This window comes from Caenorhabditis briggsae, assembly GCF_000004555.2.
Source record: "Caenorhabditis briggsae complete genome, chrIII, whole genome shotgun sequence".
Classification (NCBI taxonomy): Eukaryota; Metazoa; Nematoda; class Chromadorea; order Rhabditida; family Rhabditidae; genus Caenorhabditis; species Caenorhabditis briggsae.
This window is the reverse complement of record NC_013490.2, coordinates 6198469-6222931: the sequence shown is the minus strand read 5'-3', so window position 1 is coordinate 6222931 and position 24463 is coordinate 6198469. Positions and strand designations below refer to the sequence as shown.

The window sequence follows — 24463 nt, the reverse complement described above, 5'->3', positions numbered from 1 at the left end:
ATTTGTATTTTCCCAATTCATTATTTGTTTTTTTGTGAGTTTTCAGTCAATTTTTTCAATATCAAAAGTTTCAGCTGTTTGACTTTTTAGGGAAAAGCCAACAGAAAAGTCACTAAAAACGAAAGAATAAATTTGGAAATGAAACATATTTCTAGGTTACTGTAGTTGTCGTTGTGGGACATTCCTCGGCCACCCTTGTTTCTCTTCCACAGCTCCGATTTTTTGTACCAGATAAATATCTGAGAATTGAAAATTCCAAGAACTATTCTGAGAATTATGCTTGTATGGTCGCGAATTTTCGAAATTCAAACAAAACGCTTTTTTTACAAACATTCCATTTTTATAGTTAGCTCTTGTTAGAGCGCATTTGCGGCATTGAAAGTTAGAAGATACAGCGCTTTTTAATTTCGATATTGAGTCATTAGTTTTTATCTGGTATATAGCAATCATTGCAAGAATTAGAAATACCGTATCCCAAGGATTTTCAAATTTCAACCCACCCCCCCCCCCTCTTGTTCAATTTCCCCTAAATCCTATAAAGAATCGGGTATAATCCAATTGAGAGCTCTCAACCAGATGCGTGGATTCGAAATTCAAAAAATAAGAGAGAGGATGCCTTGCCTCATTTTAATTGGCTTCAATTCCCATTGATTACTCCCTACAAAAAGACCTTTTCTCCCTTCAAACAACACATGTCCCACCAGCTTCATTTCTCTTCTTTCTTCTTCTTCTGCCAAAAAGTTCACACCTTTCGTGTCCGTTCGTATTTCACACCCTCAAGGCCATCATCATCTCGATTCCACCCGTGTCTTGCCTCTCTCTTTTGCATACTTTTCCTCTCCTTTCTCACTTCATTCCCTTCTCCTTCCCTCCCCATTTTCCCCATTTTTTATCAATGTTTTCTTTTCTCCAGTCGCCGATTCTCCTTTCATCTTCACCGCCAAATTGTCGTCGCCCGTCTAAAAAGTTGCGTTTTTAGTCTTGCGGTTCTCTCCTGGCTTCGCAAGAAAACGAAGGAAAGAAAGAGGACACCAATATGATGGATATATATTTTTGCTTTTTCTTTCGATTCATCTTAGAAATCCCGTTTTTTCTCGTTTTCGAATTGTTCGCAGATGTTCAGCGAAAGTGCATTTTAGTGTTTTTTTTGGTTCGACTCCATTTGCTCAGTGACAGTTTTCTGTACTTTTCAAATTTAATTTTTGAAACTGATCAGAGAGTCTGAGAGTTCTTATTTTTGGAAATCTAATTCTTCAATTTGACAGTTTTGGATTTTTGAGAATTTCGAAATATGAGCAACATGATTTATTCGTTCCAGCAAAACTATTGAAAGCTTGGAATTCCTTGTGAGATTTACAGTAAAACCTGTAATAGAAGGGCTCCCTAACTTTTAACTAATTTTTCTCAGTTGCGGTCGAAGATACGAGAAAGTTGTCAACTGATAAACTATTTATCATAATATTAAATAGATTTTCACAGTTGACACATTTTTGATATCTTCCAAGGAATTTAGATCATTGAGCTCAAACTCGACAGTGTGGAGAGCTCTTCTATTACAGGTTTTATGGTATTACAGAAGAGTTCCTTCAAGGTGTCACTTTTGAATGTTTCCATTCTGTTTTCTCACCAATTCATCATTCTCTCTCTCTCTTCCATCAGTTTTTTGTGGTCCTCTCTCTTCTTTCTAATTGATCGTAAAATGTCTCGTGAAGGCGTTCGCAATCTCTTTGTCTCCCCATCAATAATCCATCACCACAAGCCATCAAAACCTGTCACCACAATACTTTTTGTTCAGAGCCGCCACCCCTGTTCTCACCCTTCTTCTTCTTCTCCGTTCTTTCTCTTCTTCACACACAGATAACACCAGGACCACCCTCATTCTCTTTTTTTGTTTCTTTTTATTTCTTTTAACCTTTCTGTCTTTTTTTGAATGGGAGACAACATAACTAGGTTTGTGATATCGCATTTTGAATGTGTGTCTTTTTTTGTGTGCCTTCTTTTTGGGAAGGTACGGTAACTCCTTATTAGGTCTGACACAAAAAATACTAGAGATCAACATTTTTGAAAGAAATTCTAATAATAAGTGTGTTTTTTATTTATTGAAATTTTTCCGAGCCATCTAATTTGGAATACCGTAAAACCTGTGATAGAAGGGCCCCACATTGTCAAGTTTGAGTTTGGTTGAAGTTTGAAGTTTGAGCAGTTTCTGTCAAAGATATCAAAAAGTTGTTAACTGATAAAATATTTTAATTATTATGATAGACAATTAATCAGGTGACAACCTTTTGATATTTTTGGCAGAAATCGAGAAAAATTGCTCAAAGTAAATAGTTAGGGAACCTTCTATTACAGGTTTAACTGTACTTTAAAAATTTGAAGTTTTAAAATACATATTTATGAAGGATTAAATAAAATCTATAAATCAACTTTTCAAAATTTGCTTAATTTGCAATAATCTAACAATGTCGAAGGTTTTCGATACTTTTCAATTTTCGAAATACAAGAAAATCTGTTTTTATGGTTTATTCAAAAAAGTGTTTCCAGAAGTTTTTCAATCTCAGTCTCGGAACCTCCATATTTTTGTCTTCATTATGTCCCTTTCACACTTGCTTCGCCATTTTTCTAAAATCTTCTTTCACTTATTCTTAAAAAAGAGTCTTGCTCATTTTTCACCTAGATTCCCAAAACCTATTCGTCTTATTCTGCTCTTCCTGACACATATCCGTCACCTTTTCAAGCTTCTTCGTTTGCTTTTCCTAGAATTTCTATATCCATTGGGGGGTCTTGCGTGCCCATACGGATTCTTCTCCTCCCCATCCATTCCCATAATTCAATCCTCAACCCACCAATTCCACGTCATAAATCTTATCTCTGCCTTCTTTCTTCCCTCTTCTAGTATTCTTCTCAATCCAACACATATGTTTCTGATCATTTTCGTTTTTCGATTCCTCTTTCTCTTTCTCTTACTATTCGAACATCTGCTCCACTGCTCTCTATGTCTGCTCTGTTCATTGATCCGAAAGCTATAAAAATTGACTAAAAGGGATTAGGAAAAGCCAGCCCGCAGTCAGGTCAAATCTAGGTGTACATAAATATTCCATCTCAAGTGGTAGTTTTCTGGCCCACCACGTGTTTGTATCGGGGTGCCGAAGAACACATAAACATAAAAACGTGGAATGGGTTCCTTTCCTTCCCTTCTAATCTTTCTCTTTTTCTGCGCAATACGCCGCTCCGATTGATGACCTGGTGGGGAGGGGAGACGATGGATTTTATGGTTTTCTTCCGAGAAGAAAAATAATAAGAAGATACCTCTCCAGCTTTTAGCGAATCGTAATCCGCAGAGTTGTACGAATCGAACACTGATGAGAATCCTCATTTGGATAACTCAGAGCTCTTCTTAAAATTACTACCTTTTTAAACCAACATGTTCCCATCCAAAAATGTAAAATTCCGTGTTTCTCTGAGCTTATATTTTTCGAACTCCTACAATTTCTTTTTGAGTTACATCTGGAATGTTATCGTGATGGAATAGTTTTTTGAAACCGGAAATCTGAAAATGGTGTTTCTGAAAAATGTTCAGAGCCAAATAATTTCGGGTCATTTTCTTTGAAAACTTTATTTATTACTATTTTCACATTATTACAGTACAAAAAATCGTAGCTGTGGAAGAGAAACACCGGTGACCGTGGCCGGATGGAAAATGCAAATATTTTAGATTACTGTAGTTTTCGTTGTGGGACCTTCGGCCACGGGGACCAGCATTTCTATGTCACAGCTCTGATTTTTTGAACCATAATAACATCACAAAATTTGAAATCCCGTGTTTCTCAGAGCTTCTCTTGATAGCAGTTCTACTATTCTTGGTCCCCATCAAATGTTCTTCGAATTGAATCCCTTTTTGAAGCTTGCTATCTGAAAAAGAAGTTTCTGAAAAAATTTTCAGAGCCAAATTCAGAGTAAAATAATTTCAGCATATTTTTCTTCGAAACCCTTGTTTATCCTTATTTTTATACCTTACTGTAAAACCTGTATCAGAAGGGCCCCTAACTTTTATTTTTGAGCCTATGTTTCTTTGTTCCTGGCAAAGGTTTGGAAAGATTAGGAAGAATTGTCAACGGTTGATAAGTTAGTTCAAATGTGACAGCGTGGGGACTCTGTACTACAGGTTTTACGGTATCTGGAAATTAAGATTTTTAAAGAGTAAGAATTTTTTATTGTGTCATCTGAAGGCGGACCTATTTAAATTTCAACCTTTCCCTATCTACATGATTTGAAATTTTTCCAAAGTTTTTCATTTAAAATCCATTTTCGAAATTTCCTGTGCTACCTGATGCTTGATCTACCTAAATGCATCTCGTTCTCTCGTTCATTCACCCATCCGATTTTATGGTTTTTTCCACCTCTTTCCATCTCTCTGTTTCCCTTTCTCTGTACTCTTGAAACGCTTCTGGTTGTCTCTGCGTCTCCTTCTCTCTCGTCTCTCAACATGTACCCAAGCTCCGCCTCCTATTCTAAAACATTCGCCTTCTTTCTGTTTCTCTTCTTTTTTCTTCTCCAGATGAATGAAAAAGAAGAAGAAGAAGAAGAAAACGAACTCTTCTTGGTGACACCTTTGAGTCGAACACAGCCGGAAAAAAGAGAGAGAGAAGAAAAAGACCCCACACTGATTTTTATTGCTTTTCTTTCTCTTTTTACCGGTGCCGACACAATCGGCCAGCAGGAAGAATAATGGCGACGATTCGAATTTTCTGTCGTCGTCGTTTTTTTATTGAAAAAGCGAATCTTTGAATTTAACCCAATCTCATTAGTCATCAGAAAGAAGAAGCTCGTTTCGTAAGAAAAACAACTTTGCTAGTCTTCCACCCCAATGTTTTTCTTCCGTTTCTTTGTTTTCTCCGAATTCTGAAAATCAAGCTTTTTGTGGTAACCATAGTGAGCGGCCCTCGTCGATCTTTTCCTGTCATCCAGTCTGTCTACACATCAATCTTTTTTATTCGTATTTTTTCCTTTTTTTCTCCCAACCTTCTCCGAACCAACTAAATTCACCTAATTTTCAGATCGTGTATGTCCTATTCCCACTAATTCATCTCATCTCATTTCTCTCTACAACAATGCGCTTACTGTTATTCCTATTAGTCATTATTTTGTGCAATTACACTCTGGATGCACGTCCATCGGTTTCCCATACACAACTCGCGTCGCAATTCAAATTCGCCGAAAAAGCCGATATTTTTGTGACGCACAGGAATATCAATGAAGGTACGTTTTTGGCAGAAAAAGTTTTTGAAGAAAGAGATGATGATCGGTAAGTACTGTTTTTGGAGTGTGTTCTGAATTGACGTCAGAGGGAATTTGCAAAGTTTTAAAAGTCCAAAAGAGGTTGAATTTGGAATTCTAAAAATTCTGAGAATATGAGACCTTATGTTAGGGGTTTTCGAATCAAAAAATTATACTGGAATACTTTCAAACCTGTAATGAAAGTCCGCATTCTCAACTTTGAGCTCAATTGTCAACGTTGACCTTAATCATCTCACAATCAGTTCCTAGAAGAAATATCAAAAAAGTGTTAACAGATAAAATATTGGTGATATTATGATTAATATTTTATCAGTTGACAGATACTTTTTACTTTTCATAGAAATTGGGTTGATTGAGCTCAAAGTTGGACTTATAAGAGACGGTTCCGGTAGGCTTTTCTTAGAGGACCTTCAGTTCTAAAGTTTTAGTCACAATTTTTCAATTATTAATTCTGAAAGTTTCAGTCTGTAATTAATCTTGTAGAGAATTCTTTAAAAAAAGATAATTCGTCTTGAAGTTGTTAGATTGAAAACAAGCTTAACATTATTTAATTCGTCAAAAATTCGGATCATAAAAAATCAGACTGTTGGTTTTCTTCGATAGAATTTACCTCTTGAGACGTAGCCTTCCAAACCTTTGAATTTAAATTTTTACTATCATTTGCTATTATCCACCAGTACGGGGCTCTACAGTACCCAGAAATATTTATTACTGTTCCTCAACCACTCAATTCCGAACACCTGCGATATCTTTCCATTACCAAAGCATCCTGTCCCAAAACATCCCACACCTGTTACTTCCTCCCTCAAGTCAAAACAAATATCCAAAATGACCACTAATTACAGATCGTACTCAGGACGAAAAAACGATCAAGCTGTTGGGCACGTTCTCGGCAGTCGGAAGCAATTATGAAACAGGTGGAGACATTGTTCAGGTAAGCGTGTCTTTCCATTCCATTTCTTTATCCATTTGTCAGAAAGACATCTGTTTTTGAGGGCCAATTTTCAAGGAGCCAGCCTTTCAGATGATATATTTCTATAGAAAAGCTCCGAAAGCTTAACCCGGTTTTTTGAAGTTCTATTCCCCAGAGAGGGACCGTGTCTCGTCTTCACCGCCCCGCCCGACCGCTCTAAAATATTAGTTGTTGTGTTTTCTAGAGAAAGAAAGCACAGAAAACGTTGGTTTTTGACACGAAAATACAATTTAGTGTGTCTGCACAATGCATTAGGCAATGTAACGGACCCTGAGGCCTTTAGGGTCCCAATTTCCGATATGGGAGGGAAAATAGATAGGAAAATGTACTGGAGAAGAAACTAATCGAATTTAGGGGAAGAAAGATAGGAGAAGGCTTTGACCTCGTTTTTGATGGAAATGGTGCGTAGCTGGTTGGAAATTGAAAGTAAACAGAAATTTGGAAAAATTTACGCTCTGATACTTTGAGCAGATTCGGGGATCCAATACAAATAGATTTTGGAAATTGATTACCGCATGTCCTCTAATTGAAGCCCGCCCAAATTGTCAAATTAGAGCTCAGCAATTCCTGTGAAAGATATCAAACATTTGTCAACTGGTAAAATATTGGTGATACTATGATGAATATTTAACCAGTTGACAAGTTTTTGATATCTTTCACAGGGATCGAGATAATTGAGCTCGGAATTGCCGGTTTGTGTGGACTCCTGTTAGAGGAATTACGGTAATTGGCTTGGAAAGGATTACTGTTTTCCTTGGTCCCAGATGTTTTGAAAAATTGTTTAGAACTGTAATCTATTGCACATTTCTGATGGTTTCCGATACAATTTTATATCTTTAAAAATTTACAGTAACTCCAGAGTGAATTGTTCCATTCGGTTTCTTACCGTATCCCACCAGTTTTTTGAAAACGCATCAGCATTTCTCTCAATTTCCTAATTCTTGCTTCTCCGATCTTCCTCCATTTTCTCATCCACCATCTGCTCTTATTTTCCACAGTCATATATCACCGATTAGGGGGCCCAAATATTCCTTAACATGTTTCTGTTTTTCCTCGGCGGGCGCCAAAATACCGAATTGAGGTCAAAAAGATCCTCTTGGGAGCACTTGAGGATGAGGGGCTCACGGACCGCCCGGTTTTTCTTCGAGACTAAATGAAATTTCTTTTTCCGGGGGAGAGAGACTCTTTTGAAGACTCTTTTTGTTCAATGCATGTGCTAACAAGTACACGGATCCGAAAAGAAGAAAGAAGACAAACAGATACAACAAACAAATAATACACACAATTACTACGTCTCCTTCTTCTTTTTCTTCTTCTTCCAACATCTTCTTTTCACCAACTCCTTTTCCCTCCATCATCATCTTATTCCTAGGCTTCTTTTTAGTCAGACGGCGGCGTTGCTCAAAAGAGCTGGGGCGCATAAATTTTGGTAGGGAAATGAGATGGTGTAATCCCATTCATGACCCCTGTCCTTCTCATGATTCGTGACCCAAAATGGGGAAGGAAGGGATTATATAGATACAGTCAAAACCAATAGCTATAGTAGTTGATTCAGTTCGAACTTCGAACTTCAAAGTTACAGTAACTCGATTCCAGGTATCATCGTTTCGTGCTTGCGATGCTCGTCGAAAAGGACTGGATCACACTGTCTTCGAACACGTTTCCGTGGTTTTCGTTGATGATGTTCAGCCATTTTTAACCGGATGTGTTGCATTGGATAATCAGGCGAGATTCGCTGAAAAGTCTGGAGCAATGGCATTGGTTGTTGGACCAGCATCACGCGTTGAGAGGACGACGAGGCCAATGACGGTAAGTGAAAGATACAAAAGGGATTAGGGAAAGATGAAGAATAGGAAGATGGCGTCATTTTACCGCCTTTTCTGTAGGAAGGATTTCAATAAGTTGCGTAACTTCTTAATGAGACTCTCATTGGTAAAACTGTTGCATTTCTCCCCTAGTTTATTGGAAAAATGATGCCAGGATATTTTTTTTGGGATTGTTTTTGAGATTTTCCTGAACACCGTAAAACCTTTAATAGAAGACGACGTCAAGTTTAAGCTTGTTGTTCTTGGGTTCTATGCAAGGTATCAAAAATGTGTCAACTGATGAAATGTTTGGGATACTATGCTGAACAATTTATCAGTTGACAACTTGTTCATATCTTTGACAGGAACCGAGATGAATTAGGTCAAAGTTTAAAGATCGGTGTCTTTCTATTAGAGGAAATAAAAATCAGCATTTTACTAAATACCTCAAAACTATTTTTTTTGCAGATCGGTGGCTCGAAAATCCCAATCATTGTATTGGATGACGAAGAAACTGAACGCCTTCGCGCCGAGCTCAAGCTCGCTTCTGATCGAGGAGCTGTCGCAAAACTCAGGATCTCTTTTATCGACGAAAAACCAACAAAAGTTCTGAAACTTCAAGTTTTCCGTCCAACTGTTCTCAACATCACTCTACTGGGATTATTAGTCATTCTCATAGTTTTTGTATCCCTTCTCGTGGTGGTCAAAATCCGATGCCAGCCAACAATGCATCGTGAGATTTGGCTCCGTGCTCTCGCCAGAACCGCTTTGACAAAAATGGAAATTCGAAGCTTCCAGAAGGAAAAAGGAGCTGATAGTGGGAAGAAGAAATCAGGTGGAAACACATTTGCGAGGTTGAAACATCATAGATCCTCATCAAGACACTCGTCATATCTGGCAGTTTTTGGATCCTTGACTTCTGTTGCTCAGTCAACATCTCATTCAACACCAGAAAGATGTGCAATTTGTTTGGATGATTATGAAGAAGGAACTGAATTGAGAGTTTTGTTCTGTGGACACGAATTCCATCCGAAGTGTGTTGATCCATGGTTGTTGTCCAAACGAAGATGCCCACTGTGTCAATTTGATGTCGTTTACAAGCACTATCCAAAAGTAGACTCTCCGGAAAAGGCGTCAGGGTGAGTTCGAAGAAGCTAGAGTCAGAGAAGCGAGGCACACTGCGTCTCTAACCTCATTTTTCAAAATAGTCCGATTCTTGTCATGTGCACACTCATTTTGAAGCTCTCAATGAGCAGAGTTCAATTTTTTATAATATATTCAACTTTATCGAAGAATGTGAAATTCAATTTGAAAGTTTTAAGTATTACAAATTCAAGATATTATTTTTCAGCCCATCCGACGACACCGCATCTCTCCTTCCCCGTTCATCGCCATCAGAAGCTCCACCAGTTCGATCATCTCGTCAATCCCGATCTCACCGTAATCCTCATCCATTCCCTTCAATGACCCGCCCATCATCTCATCAACGTCCAATTCCTCAACCAGTGGCTCCAAGAACCAGAAGTTGTCCAAAACGGCGTCAGCTGAGATCCCGAAATCAGATTGATTTTTCGGTGCGGATAGGAGGGTGAGTAGATCATAATCAGAAGTTGATAACAGAATCTGAGCAAAAGTTATTTCAGTTACTCCTCTGACGTCTCCTCTTCTCATGCTGAACCATGCCGATCGTATGAAATTGAGCCACGTACCATCCAACAGTTATAGAATGGATTAATCCATATTCTCCATCCCACCCATATCACCTTTCTTCTCGGTTCTCTTTCAGTTTCTGTCGTGCCTTGCCCGTCCCCCATTATTTCTCATTCGTGATCCCAGTTGATCCCAATCAATCACTTTCTTTGATCTCTCGCTTTTTTTCTTGTTCCAAAAATGCTTCTCAACCTGTCCATATACAATTCTTTTCCCTCACTTTCTTCTCGTGTGCACGCAACGGGTCAATCACATTCCCTCACTGCATATGACATTATTCTTCTTGTTAGATACTTTCTTCAGATGTTAATAAACTGTTTTAATTTTTGAATAACTACTTTTGATATCTGAAAAACCATTAAATGACCCTTGCCACAAAAAAGACGCATTTTGCAACCGTTACAAATTTATAGGTTCACATCACCAGTTACAATGAAAGTATAAAAGTTTAAGAGAATAAATACCGTAATACCTGTAATAGAAGGGCCTCTAACTTTTAACTTTGAGCCAATTTATCCTGACTTCCATGCAAGATATTAAAAATGTGTCAACTGACAAATTATTTCTGATATAATGATAAACAATTTATCAATTGGCGAATTTTTATATCTTTGACAGGAACCGAGAAAAACTATCTCAAATTTGTGAAGTTAAGGGCCTTCTATTACAGGTTTTACGATGTCGAAGTATTCACTAATAGAAGTAACAACATCATAAATACGATTAGACATTAAATTGATAAGGTGAGGATGTGGTGGTTAGTCTTGAAGTAGATGTTCTGCTCTAAATTTGCATATTTGACCACAACTTCATTGCTGAGCACCCCACGATGTTGTACTTATTATTAAGACGGTACATATTTCCCCAACACGTTCTCAATCGGATTCCGATCATGAGAGCATCTTGGTCATCTTATAATGCTGATTTTTCTGATCGAAACTATGCCAAAATGGATCAGTGGAGGTGAGTGGCAGCATCCACATGCTAGAAAGTGATCTTACGATGATGGAAATGACGGCGGAACTATTTAAACATTTGTATTCGTAAATAAGATGGCTCTTTTTCAGTTTAGGAGTCCCAAGGTCTTTAAGGGGAACCGGGAAAGAAGGGCCCGAAAAAAGAATATGGGGTCCTGGATTATAACGACAATCAGTTAGAAAACTACTTTCCGGATAAAACAGTCCTGTCGGCAATTAATTCTTTCAAATGTGGGTATGTGAGTCAAAAAATTGATTCAGTTTGAGTTTTCTGCAAGACATCAAAAGCCGAAGCATGTCTAGAAGTCATGCGAACTGAAACATTTATTTCAGATGTTTTATCTAATAGACTTATTCGCTGAGACTATGCCTAAATACTGAAATTATTCTTTTGATATGATAGTCTGAAACAATTTTCACTAGCTTATTCGAACGGATTATGTACTTCAAAATTTGGAAAATTACAGGCCTCCGATTTTTTTGAGCATCCAATTTTATTTTGGGCCTTTGATTCCAGAAGAGTGCTGAAATATGTTTTTCGGGATCTTTTTTCGTTTATTTTCCTACTTTTCGACAATTTTAATCCCCAGAAATTCAGATTTTTCCTGGTATGTGCCAATCCCGCAAACAACGGAAAAATTTCGGTAAGATGCAGATTCCAGAGATGCTTCCATTTGTGGGCGGAGCCTCGACACGAGCGGCGCCCACGGTGTTTTCTTCCGGAACGTTTCAATAATAACTTTTCCCGCGCTTTATTCGATGGAATGCAGGATCCGCTGAGCAGCGACCGAACAGTTCATTTTTAAGCTTCCGCGGCGAGACCAAAGAGCTTAATTGAGATATTCAAAAGTTTCCCGTACAAGCGCATTCAGTTCTCGTTCAAGAAAATTCGCTGTGGGCGTCAGATTTTTTGTTTAGAAAGTACACATAATGGATAATCATTAGAAACACAGTTACTTGCTCAGCGTGATTTGTATGGACAAAAACTGATTGCCCCTTTTGAAGTGTTCTTGTACCTTCAATGATTCTGATATTTTCTAGATGTGAATTTAAAGGTTCGATTAATTTAATAATAATTTAATTCTTTATTTATTCATTTTTCTAGAAGGCGATTTGAGATATGAGAATGGTGGTCCCTTCGACGAAATGAGAAGAGAAAAGAAGGCGTTGATGATGAAGATTGATAGAAAAAGAAAGAAGTGTACCGTACACTTGATAAGGAATATTAAAAATATAACAAGTAGTGAATTTCAAAAAATTTTGTGAGCCATGTGAATCTTATGAATCTCCCAAAAGATGGACCGTTAAGTTTTTGGGAGCAACGTGTTTTTTCAACAAATATAACAGAAATATTAACACTTTCTGAATATTTTTCCCAAAATTAAAACTTTTGAAAATCACTACTTGTTATATTATAAATGAGAGGCACAAAAAAGATGTCAAAGAAAATATATTAAAGAGAGACAGTTAGTGTGTGTACAAGTGACGACCAGCGCTGGTTTGGGGGGATTGGAAAAATGAATTTGATGAGTTTTTGATTAATATTAAATATAACAGAACATAGTTTAAATACTAATTTCAAAAAAAAACGGAATGAATGAAAACTGATAAAGCATGATTTTTGAAAAAAGAAGAGTTCCTAAGGATCAGTAGTGGAGGAATCAAGGTTGGCTGGCCTTGTTGAAACACTTCTGGCATTTTCCACGTATCGCCCAATGGAATTGATTAAAATCTGTCTTCACCCAGAGTTCTGTGTCTTTGACGGCTCCGTTTATTCTTTCCGTGATTCTGAAAAACAAAAACATTTAAAATCAGCCTTCTTTCAGGGGACAATCTTACCTAATTTCCTTTCCAAGATCCGTTAAGCAAATGACTTTTCTGACTCCTTGTTTTCCATCGACAGTCTTATTGCTCTCAAAACAGAGCTCAATGTCCAATCGTCTTTTGTGGTAGGACATTGTCATTTCCAAATCCAGAGCCATTGACATCAATTGAGCTGCACAGTGCCCTTCACTCAGCGAAAACGATGATGGATCTTTTTCCAACTTTGATGGCGACAAAGACCCATTTGAAGTGTCGTGGGTGGTGGTTGGAGATGCAGATCTGGTGGCTGTATTTACTGTTACTGAAGTAGCAGTGGACGCTGTTGTTGGTGGTTTAGAAGATTGAGTAGAAACACTCGGAAATGACTGCGGTGGTGTGGAGTTTCCAGCTCCGGCAGCGTTGAGCATTGCGAACATCACTGGATTGGTATTCGATAGACTCCTCACAAAATCAGCTAGCTGGTTATCTTCATTTGTGGAAGTGTTTGGTGATCCATAAGTATCCGGAGACTCTGATTTGACTGGTTCATCGGTACTTGAAGAAGAGGCAGCCTGGAATGAATTTCAATTTGTCGGAAGTCATAAAACATGTTAGTTAACTTCTTCCCCAAAAATTTCGAGGCTTTATGATCGTTTGTTCTCTTTTCTCTCCCTAGATTCTTTATCATTTTCAGGGTCCCCTTATCATACATATACTCCCCTCAAAACGCTGCTCGCAGCGCCCACAACCTGTCAAATTCTTTTGCCCGAAAGAGCTCTCGCAGACTGACGTGTCCCCTCTCTCGTTCTACTGATAACGTTGATATTGTCCCTCTTACCTCGACATGATTTTCGGTATCGTCTTCTAGCTCTTCCTTTTTCACAAAACCACTGTTAATGTTGATAACTTCTGATGATTTTGGTAGAGAGTCCAGGAAGTTCAGAGAGGATCCGTTGGCAAATGAGGAAAAGTCAGCATCGGAGAGTGTGCCAGTTTGCTGAAGTTGTTGGAAGAAAGCCATTGAATCGATAATTGGTTTTTGCTCCATTTTGACCATTGATGGAAGTCCGTGTGGAACCGAACCAGTTGATGTGTTACCTCCTCCACGAACACGCTTGACGTATGGCTGGGTTGGAGTCTGAAAAAACAAAAAATTAAAATCAAGACTAACGAAAGGAGGTTCTCTACATTTTTGAATATTTTGCGCGCTGAATGTACCTCGTCAAAATCCATACATCCGGATCCAGCAGGTCTTTTAATCTTCTTACGAGTGGTTCCATCTCTTAGCACATCCTGATGGTATGCATTCATATGACCCCACATGGATTTTGTACTACTGTCGTTTCTTTTCAGAACTTTCCAACAATAGATACATTCCACATTCTGTTTCTCATTGAGACATTTGTAATGCTCCCAGATTTCAGAAGTCTTCTTATGTGGGCGCATTCCAGCGGCAAACAAAATCTCATTGGCTCGCGCGGCCGTTAGGGGAGACAGTTCTTTGTCCATTGTCTCTTTTTTGAGCAGTGCAGCTACCATAGGAGCCTCGGTTACTGACGAAGAGGAACTGGATGCAGTATGTTGTTCTAGCAGAGCCATCAGTTGGGATGCATCAATTTCAGCTCCATCAGTGGCAATAGAAGAGTCATAGAAGGCTGAATCATCCTTTGAGTGAGGATGTTCCATGACTAGTGTACTGTCTTGTTGCTTCCGGCGACTCATGGTATGATCTAGAGATCAGTTGGTCAGTATGGACTACAGTAAGACGAACGAGTTGGAGGAAGAATAATGGGAAGGGACCAAAAAGAATTCAAGGACGAAATGAGAAGAATGAGGGGAAACAGGAACCTCCACAAATTGGGGGATGGTTGAAGTGAAGGTAAGTGTATAGGCAGCCGGTTGGTCGGGGGGACGACGATGAGACCACAAAAGTGAGGGGGAGCGCCACGGGGGAAAAGAGAAGTGTGGCCATCACGCCCCTATTCTCCTGTCTCTTCCTCCATACTCTTCCCTTCCCTTCTCCCGCCCTAATATTTTCCCCCGTGAGACGGGGCAAAAAGCCCCGAGACGACGGGGCGAATCGATAACAAAAAGTCGTCACATACGACCGAAAAAGTGTAGAAAATAGACAGGAGAGGGACCGGTGTGCGGGAAACGAAAAATAGTGTCAGAGAGAAACAAGAGAAAAAGAAGGGGAGCGTCAAAAACGGGGCACGGGAGGGGGGCCCCGTTTTTGTGGAGAGCGCTCCCCGAGACTCGAAAACTTCTCGTACACATACCGCCGCCCCACTTTCTACACAAATACTCTTGCACACCGGGGCAAAAAAAAACTAAAAGATGGACAAAAAGGAAGAAAAGTGAGGAGTATATATGAAGAAGAAGAAGTGGAAGCTTTTTGGGTGGTCCCTTCAAAAGTGGTCCGGTTGAGGGAGAAACACGGAGAGCCGGAGCCCCGGAGTACTGTAGTTGTGTACATAGGGGAAGTCTAGTGTATGCGGAGGGGAAAACCTACGCTAGAAAGGACCCCCGTATCTTTTGGAAATGTTTGTCCTTGCCTTAGACATAAATGGTCTACAAAAAGTGTACAGTTTGGAGGAATCCAAAATTTTGAGTTTTGAAAACTTTGGGTTCAAAGGAGCCAGTGTATTAAATTTCAAAAAAAAAAGAAATGGCCATATCCTAAATAGTCGAGTGCCTGAGCTGAAAAATTTCAAAATTGGGAGGACTCAGGAAATTCTAAGCTTTTTTAAATTGAGATTACGAGGTGGACCAGACTCTTAGGGACGATATTTCAGAAAAACTGTGTCTAGAATTAATCCTAATAATCGGATCTTGGCCAAACTTAGACTTAGAAAAGGCTAGAAAGTGGGAAAAAAGACCAGAAATCCAGTTGGTGGATGTGAGGATGGGACGAAAATGAGAAAATGAGAAGGGGAAGAATATAAGAAAAAAGAAAAAAAGAAGGAAGACACGACGAAAGAAGAAGAAGAAGATGTCGATGATGATGATGATGATGACAGGGGGACAACGATGGAGGAGAGGGGGCCGCCGCGCCCCCCGTCTTCTCGATCTTTTTCGGAATGGAAACGGGAGGTCTCTTTTCGACGGGGGGCGAAGAAAAAAAAGACGACGAAGAGTACCGGAGGGGCGAAGAAGTGAGTTTTGTTGGTTGGGTGGAGAGATCATACGATGGTTGAGAGGATCCAGAGAACTTTCGGAGGGACTTGGCCGGCCAAAAAACCCCCGCGGCGGGGGGGGGCCCGGGGCGAGGACCCCGCCCCATTCTCCCCATCTTTGCTTCCTTTTTCCTCCACAATTCCTCTACGGTGTCGCCGGCGCTGGTGGGGTCCAGATTCCCCCGGAGGAGGAGGAGGAGGTTGTTTCGTTTTTCCTGGCGGGAAGCAAGAAGGGATGAGGTCGGGAATGTGAAAAGCAAAGAATGAAGATGGAGAGAACGAACCCAAGTGAGAGAGAGAAACTGCTGACCGTTCACTTTCGGGAGGGGAGCGAGAGGGAGAAAGAAAAGAGGGAGTAGGTGGGGGGGTGCCTGTGCTAATAAAGGCGAAAGGTGAAATCCTGTTGCGACGGACTGTTGTGGAGCGAGGACGGGGGTGGCCAGAGCGGAGGAGGAGATGGTCTCTCTCTCTTCTTCGCTCCGTTTCCATTTATTTCCATTTTTGGGTCGGACGGACTGTCTCCGAAAAAGAAGAGAGCGTACTTCACGGGGGTCGGGGCGGAGTACAGTCTCTCCCTCATCACGCGGGGGATTTGGAGGCCATTTTGAAGGTGGGCATTTCGGGGAGAAAAAGAGGACGGAAATTGGATAGGTACCAATATCATCCTACTTATGAGAAGACGGAAAGAAAAGGTACGGAGGGTTTTTACGCCGGATCTTACTCCACATTTGGCGGTCAACTTAAATTGAGGGTTTTGGTCCGGATCTTCTGAATTTCGAATTCAACGTTTGAGGTTATTCCGTGGTTGCTCATTATTTTGAAGGACAGTAACTGTGTCTTCAGCAAAAATCGCGCGTTTCAATAATCCCAAAAAAACTAACCTTGGCTAACTTCTCACTGAATCTATTGAAAATCCCGTCATCCGAGTGAAACTTTTTCAAGTGTGTTCTTAAATTATTCGGACTCCGATCGTCTCCACTCCACGTACAATGCAGGCAGATCACTCCACCGGCGCCAGCTGGAACAATTAAGATTTAAAATTTAAAATTCAAATAGAATATTCTAGAAAGAACACATGTTCCGCGCGAAGCCAAGAGAGTTGCCATGACGAGAAGACATCCAGATGGCGTCGTGTGCAATGGAGCACGCTTACTTACTCGAGTCTTTGAGGTCTTTGAAAAAGTCCCAGACTGGATGCGACTTCTTTCTTCCCGCATTTCTTGCCCATGCGGATGGAGATGAATTGGATCCTGCTGCAAGATGAAGTCCATTTGATCCGGATCCTCCGTATGGTGATGATCCTCCGTTTGGAGCTTGAGCAGCAGCGAGGACTGGCATTAAATCACGGATTGTGGCGTCCGAAAAATCAGATTCTGAGTTTCCGATTGGAGTTCCAAACGATTGAATAAGTGAGAGAGCAGCAGAGTGATTCTGGAAAAAACTTTGGCTTCTGAAATTATTCAAAAAGGAGGGCGAACATAAAATTAAATTTCCTAGAACAAAAATTTCGAAAAAAAACTCCCAAAAAATGCAATTTTAAAAATGAGTCATTTTGTCCAAAAAAGCGGAGAGATAGATGGAAAAAAATCAAGAGGAAATTTGCATTTTTGAAGCAGTTCGATTTTTTTTTGGTTTAAAAAAAGGGATACCTCTTCTGTTCCATTTTGATTCTCTTCGTGTTCTCCGGACGGAGCGACGGGTTCTGGAGATTCTGAGCTGGCTGTGTCAGAGTGAGCAACGTCGGTGGGTGGTGGATTGACAAGTGCGGCGAACTGAAATATTCGGTATTTTAGAATGTGGTTTGAAACTTTCAGAATTTCATATTCGACCAACTAAAATATATTAGATAGAGCTTGTCCGAGTGCTACGAAATGGTATTAATTGGAAAACTGTATCTTAGCTAAAAACAAAGTTACAGAAGAAACGGGCCGAAAAAACAGGCAAGAGCCGGATCAGTTATTTTATGGCTTAACACTTTGTTCATAGACAAGATACAGTTTTTCTTTATACAGTTTCCCAAATAGTATAATTTTCAGTGCGTATATGCTTCAGTTGGTTCAAAAATATTAGGGCCCGCAAAAGGCTCGCCAGGCCTTGTTTACAGGTATGGAGCATTTAGATTTCAAACCAGAAAATTCAAAAAAAAAAGATGAAAGGCAATTTGAAAGTACATTTCGTATTAGAAAATGTCATACCTTGGAAGTTCTTCCATTATCACACCTCATTAAAAATGTATTGATCTAATTAATTATATAGGACCTCGGGACATGGGAAGGAGCAAATGAAACAAGATTATTCGAAACATTTCGTGAACCCTGTAATAGAAGAGCCTCTAGCTTTTAACTTTGAGCCAATTTTTCTCGGTTCCTGTCTAAGATATGAAAAAGTTGTCAACTGTTGTCAAAAAAAAGTTGTCAAATTTTTTTATCATAATATTAAATAGATTTTCAAAGTTAACACATTTTGATATATTGCATAGGAATTGAGATAATGAAGCTCAAACTTAACAGTGTGGGGACACTTCTATTATTAGGTTTTGTGGTATGATTGAGGTGTTCGGAAGGTTTTAGAATCTGAAGTGACTAAAAAACTGACCAATCCTTCTTTGAACATATCCAAAATTGCTCCATTCTGTTCAACCATTCCAGCTGTTCCAATCAACGACATCGGATCATAGGGTGGAGAATCAACGGATGATGATGAGCTGAACGTCGTTGGTCCATCTGAATCCGACGTTTTCTGTGATAAAACGTTGAGTTGACTGGCGAGAGCCGTGTGGAGAGCATCTGAGAATGGTCCTCCAAGAAGCGATGTCATTCTTCTGTAAAAAAATGAAATTTCTTTTATCAAAATTAAGATGGGAGGATTTGAGTAATTATGAAGGAAATAACAACAAATTGAGGGGAGAAAACTGAGCAATGCTTAGGCATTTGAAACAAAAAAGGTTATTGATTCAGACTCTTTTTGGATGTGAAGAGAAGAAGAAGGACAGGGGGACCATAAAAAAATTTTCCGCGCAACAAGACCAGGTGGGATAATGAAAAAATCAATAGGGGTTATTAAAATTGGGCTGAGAATAGCCTATGGGAATCTTGCCAAAAATTGAACTTTGGTAATTAGGAACCGCTGAAAATCAGTAGATCAAAATTGATTTGGTTAAATTAAATATAAAAAAGACTTGTTATGTTATTCATCTTTTCTCAAAATACAAGAATTTTGCATATTCCACCGCCTCTGGTCTTCTGTAGATGTGTAAATTAACAAATATCGGAGAGGGGGGAACGAGGAGCGCTTCTCTTTTTTCTTACATTACATACAAAACAGATGCATACATACACATAGACATTTTATACGTACTACTGTATGTATATCTGATGTAAATGGAATAGAAGGAGTGGAAAATAAAGAAGACAAAAATTGTCAGAACTGGTAACGTCTTCTCTTTTTTAGAAGCAGCAAAAAGAGAAGGGGAAAAATGAGAGAGGACATCATAAATGTTTATTGTATTCATCACTACAAATAAGACTAAAACAGTGAGAGGTCTTTTTTCAGAAGGCAAATTAGTGTTAGCTGAAACCGAAACGAAAATTGGTTTTGGGCAAAAAAAAGAACTAAAAAAAGCGTTGCCATAGTTACAGAAAGTCAGCTTACAGCTAAGGTACTGTAGTAGCAAACTGTTGAATATAATTTGACGGATGGTTGTCATGGTAACCCAGAAAAAATAACTTAAAGGAAATCTCAAATTCCATGAGAATACCGTGAACCTGTATTAGAAGATCCCCCCCCCCCCCAACTGTCAAACTTGATCTGATTTATCTTGGCTCCTTTGCAAGTAAAAAATGTGTCAACTGATAAAATATTTTTGACATTATCATAAACAATTTATCAGTTGACAACTTTCCGATATCTTTCAAAGGAACCGAGATAAATTGGCTCAAATTAAAAGTTAGTGGGCTCTTTTATTACAGGGTTTACATAACCTAGTGGAGCAAGATTAGGGCTCAGGGCTCTGAAAGCTTTTTTTTTCAATTTACAGTAATCCAGATCCTAATTCTTCGAGATTCAAAAAATGGCCCCCCTCGCTCAGTTTCATCTACAGAAGACCCAAAAAAGAGTTTTTTTTTTGAAAAATAGGCAAATTCGGTAAAAAACAAACTATACAAAATAAAACTAAACGGTTTTGAAAATGAATGAAGCTTCTTCTTCTCATCCCCGAACAAAACGATATATAGTATCCAGAAAAGAAAAAGAACTAAAAAGGGGGAGGCTGTTATTATATAATATATGCTGGGGCGGAGAAACGTTGTGATCCTCTCTTCCTCTCTCTCTCTCTCAGCTTCTTCTTCTTTTCCAAAAGCTGTATTTTTACGATCGCCTATAATTGGTTGGAAAAGCGAACGAAGTCAGGAGAAGAGAGAAATGAACGGACAGGAAGAAGAAGAAGCAAAAAAAGGAATGGTCGGAGCGGCGATTCGAAATTAATTGCCCTTTTTGCGTTCATGTTTTCTATCCTGTAGGTCCAGAAAAAAGGAAAGGATGCCCGAACGCCATTTTCCGAAATCACTTTATCTTTTGAGGATATGCTTGGGAGGATGGACATTTCATTTATAGAGAGAGAGGGAGACTAGTTTTGTAATATAATATGTTTAATTCGATTCGAAAACAAAACAATGCTTTGAGATCAATAAAGAGAAAGAGGCCTTCAAATCAGGAATTTTGAATTGACTGGGAAAAACGATTGCGTTAGCTGTAAAACCTGTATTAGAAAGGCCCCTCTGATAGAAGGGCCCTCCGAGAGGAGCTTGGAATAATAGGACGGTCCATGTAAGGGCCCCTTTGAAATTAGAACGACTTTAATAAATTTTGGACGAGTATTCACCGATTTTTAAATGATTTTTTATTTTTGAAAAAATGACCGGAAAAATAGAAATACCAACTCTAATTGAAGGGTCCCTGTAATAGGAAGACCCTCCGGAGGTACCTTGGAACAATAGATCCCTTATGATACAAGTTTTACGATATTTTTATTTTAGAAAATTGACCCTATCTTTGTCGAAAGATGAATTTTTCAAACAAAAAAAAAAGAAAAATCATATTTTGCTGTCAAGATTGAGCTTAATTATCTCGGTCCCTTTGAAAGATATGAAAAATAAAATGTTTATAATAACATCACAAACATTTCATCAGTTGACAAAGTTTTGATATCTTTCACAGGTACCGAGATAATTGAGCTCAGAGAGCCCATAAAGGGTGGGCTTTAATTAAAAATTTACGGTATTAGTAAATTGAAAAATCATAATTTGGTTTTTAAGTTTCCCAACTTTTAGAAACTTATAATTGGGTTGGTTAAATTTTCGAGCTCAAGTTGAAAAATTATCCTATTGTAATACCTAAAATTTTGAAAACCTACAGTAACCTTATAGAAACTCAAGACACAAAAAAGGCATTATAATTCTTATCGTTAGACAAAAAACTAGAAGTTGTGTTGCTCAGTAGTAGCTCAAATTCCACTAGTGAATTCCAGATGAAATTCGAAATAAAATTTTGAATCGAAAATAAAAACGGACCGGAACTTTTTTTTTGTTTTTCTCCTCCCCATCTCAATTTCTTCTCAAAACCAAAATGAAAAAAAAAACTAATTTTCCCATCATCATTGTCTTCTTTTTTTTCGTCTTCAGTGATGATGATCATCCCTCACTCATCATCTGGCGATAACACAACATTGAGGGATCGTAAAACTTTTGTGGATGATCATTAAAATTTTTTGGGAAAATATGCCTCTAGTAGCTTTCTTTCTCGAAAGAAAAATAACTCCCGCCCGAGAAATTAAGAAATATATGAGAAACGAAAAGCCAATATTCTCAAGTTTTAGCAAAAAATGGGTTCCAATCCAAAAAATAATAATAAATCCGAGATGTCGAAGAAGGGGGCAGCTGTTACATTTTTTTTTTCGTGGTGCCGAAAAAATTGCCCGGTGTCAGGAGCCAGAAAAAAAACGAAAAAATTGTTTGCCCGTCGCTTTTTGACATATAAAATTTCACTAATCCTGCTTTCCACATTTTTGGAATTTTTTAGCAGAAAGGGGAAAAATTGACGACGACGACGAAAAAAAAATTTTTTTTGAGCATAAATTTTTTGTTGGTATTTCGACGAAGAAGGGATAAAAGATTTTTGAGAGAGAGAGAGAGGATTTGAATTTTGAAACCTCTCAAATTCCATAAAGACTTTGAGGACAAATGACGCTACAGAGAAGACATTTTCAGATTTCAAAAGCTGAAAAATTAGATTTCGAACTTTTGAACGGAGGTTGGAATTCCTATGTTCCGTAATTCCGAAATTTCGAAAATCGAAAACTTCAAAAATTGTGAAAATTTCAAAACCGGAAAACTCCGAAATTCCGAATTCTTGAAACGCGAAATTTTCGGAACTTCGAAAAGTTCCGAAAAGGCCATTCCGAACACCCCTCCCTGGGTTTTAAATCAAAATGACTGTTTTTTCGAAATTCAAAATTTCCAAAGAAAAAACCGAAAAGAATTCTAGACCCGTAAGTTTCCAAACGTTTTTTCGGAAACAAAAAAAAATAAAAATTTCTGGAAAAAAAGAAAAATTGTTTCCAAAAGAAAACAATAAGAGCCACTATTATTTTCCCTCCGGACACAAAAAAAAGCCCGGGGTCCTCCTCCCTTAAAAATTTTTCAAGAAAAAAAGTTTTTTTCAAACAAAAAACGGCTTCAGAGGCACCAGGAAAAAATGAGGGCCGAGTCGTCAAAAATCGAATTTTGAGAATGGTAGTTTTGGGTCTGGAGCGGGGTGGGCGGATTTAGTAAGCCCCCCGTGCTTCTAAAAAGGCTAAAAATAAGCGAGAAACAAAATTTTCCTTTCTCTCTCTCTTCCTCTCTCTCTCTGCCTATTTTTTTTGGGTATACAGACCACCCGCCTAAAATAAGGGACATAACTTTTTTTGGTTCGCTGGCTGGTCAAAAAATAGGAGGAGGAGGAGGAAAATTTTCAAAATTTTGAAGAAAAGAGAGAGAGAGAGAGGCCTATAGGATCCATAAAAAAATAGAATTTGCTCTTTTTTGGGGGAATGAAATGGGGTCTGTTGGTTGGAAGAAGGAGAAAAAGAATTTTCTAGAAGAATTCCAAACGACTCAAATTAGATCTTTTGAAAAAGAGAAAATGGGGTGAATTTTGAAATTTCGCCGAGTGAGAGAGTGCAAGGCAATAAAATTAACAGCTGCATTTGAACTACCCCATTTTTTCTGTTATTAGTATTTCCAAAACCCTGGGAGAGGCATTAGATAGTCTAAAAACGGACTGGATTTTTCAAAAAAAAAGGAAATATGGGGAGAAGAAAAATCAAAAAGGTGTAATCGAATGAGATGGATATAGACATGCAATATCTAAAAACTAGAGAAATTCAAGAAAACTTTTTTCTCCCTTTCCTTGCTCATATAATTTTGAAATTTTAAGATTCTAAAATTCATAATATGTGAAGATATCCGGTAGAAAGATCAGGACACAAAAAGGCCGAGGAGACGCAGAGAAACGAAAACGTCTGATTTCTCTGCTTCTCTCCCAACTTTCAGCTCACATATCTCGGTTCCTGTGAAATATATCAAAACGTAGTCAGCTGATAAAATGTGTATCATAATATCAAAATGTTTTTGTCATTTGACCATTTTTTGAAATAATTCACAGGAATTTAGATAAATCGGCTCAAATTGAAAATTCGGTTGGAGTGCTTACGGTAATTTTTGAAATAAAAATCAGAATCATGAGGCTTTATGAATTTTTGGATTCCAGGAGTCTTAGATTAAGGCATTTCAAAAATATAAAAATTTCAAATTTCAAAAATTCACGAATTCCAAAAAGTCCTACAGTACTTGAAAAAGTGCACAAAACCATAAATCACACATAAACTTTGTTGGGTTTTGATATTTTGGTGAAAAAGTTTCTTCTTTTCCGTTTGTCCATTATTTACGTTCCTCCTTTTTTTCTTTTTCCTCAAAAAAAAGTTCTCGCTGTGCGGAAAAACGAGGAAGTACGGACCTTTACGCGTCAAATAGGTTGATCGGAAAAGACGAGAGAAATAGTGTATAAGACGAAGAGACGCAGACAAAGAGCAAATACAAATGGGAGTGGACAGTAGAAATGAGGGCAGATACACATAAGAAAAATATAGGTAAGAGATGCTCCCGTTTTTCTGTTGTTTGAAAAAAATATGATGCAACTTTATGTGAACTTTTTTGAACTACACTCTTTCGAAATTAAAGCCGCAAAGCCTCCTCACTAACTTTTAACTTTGCGCTAATTTATCTCGGTTCCTGTCAAAGATTTGAAAAAGCTGTCAACTGATAAATTGTTTGCCATAATATTACATACATTTTATCAGTTGACACATTTTTGAAATCTTTCACAGGAACTGAGATAATTAAGCTCAAAGTTGACGGTTTGGATGGGCTTCTCATAAAGCAGGTACGGTACACTTCTTCAAAAAATAAAGTACAATAATTGAGAAAAAATCTGGAAGTGGTGGAAAATTACAAAGCCTAACTTTTTCGAAAAAGTGACAAACTGGAATATTCATTCATTCGGCAGCAAAACTTTACGATCTTTCTACAAGCCAAAATCCTGATGAAAATGTTCGGAAAACGACGGATTTTTTCGATTTGAAAACGAAAACACATACATTTATATTCAGAAGGAAAAAGAAAGAAA

The 24463-nt window shown here is 38.4% G+C and overlaps 3 protein-coding genes across 3 annotated transcripts; 2 read left to right on the top strand and 1 right to left on the bottom strand.

Annotated features, from left to right (window-relative positions):
- Window positions 1–2918: 2918 nt before the first annotated feature.
- On the top strand, window positions 2919–3029 carry CBG25871 (the record flags this gene model as incomplete). Its single annotated transcript, XM_045243868.1, has 1 exon — window positions 2919–3029. The coding sequence occupies one exon, from the start codon at window positions 2919–2921 to the stop codon at window positions 3027–3029; it is 111 nt and encodes a 36-aa protein (XP_045099389.1).
- A 2082-nt stretch (window positions 3030–5111) lies between these two features.
- On the top strand, window positions 5112–9801 carry CBG13282 (the record flags this gene model as incomplete). Its single annotated transcript, XM_045243867.1, has 7 exons — window positions 5112–5279; window positions 6144–6174; window positions 6646–6656; window positions 7868–8080; window positions 8545–9215; window positions 9428–9664; window positions 9720–9801. 7 exons carry the CDS (start codon window positions 5112–5114, stop codon window positions 9799–9801), a joined length of 1413 nt encoding a protein of 470 aa, XP_045095110.1.
- Window positions 9802–12424: 2623 nt separating this feature from the next.
- On the bottom strand, window positions 12425–18559 carry CBG13281 (the record flags this gene model as incomplete). The annotated part of the gene is made up of 9 exons (XM_002641368.1): window positions 12425–12551; window positions 12603–13138; window positions 13405–13704; window positions 13785–14296; window positions 14846–15026; window positions 16624–16760; window positions 16900–17173; window positions 17392–17514; window positions 18338–18559. The coding sequence occupies 9 exons, from the start codon at window positions 18557–18559 to the stop codon at window positions 12425–12427; spliced, it is 2412 nt and encodes an 803-aa protein (XP_002641414.1).
- Between the last annotated feature and the right edge of the window lie 5904 nt (window positions 18560–24463).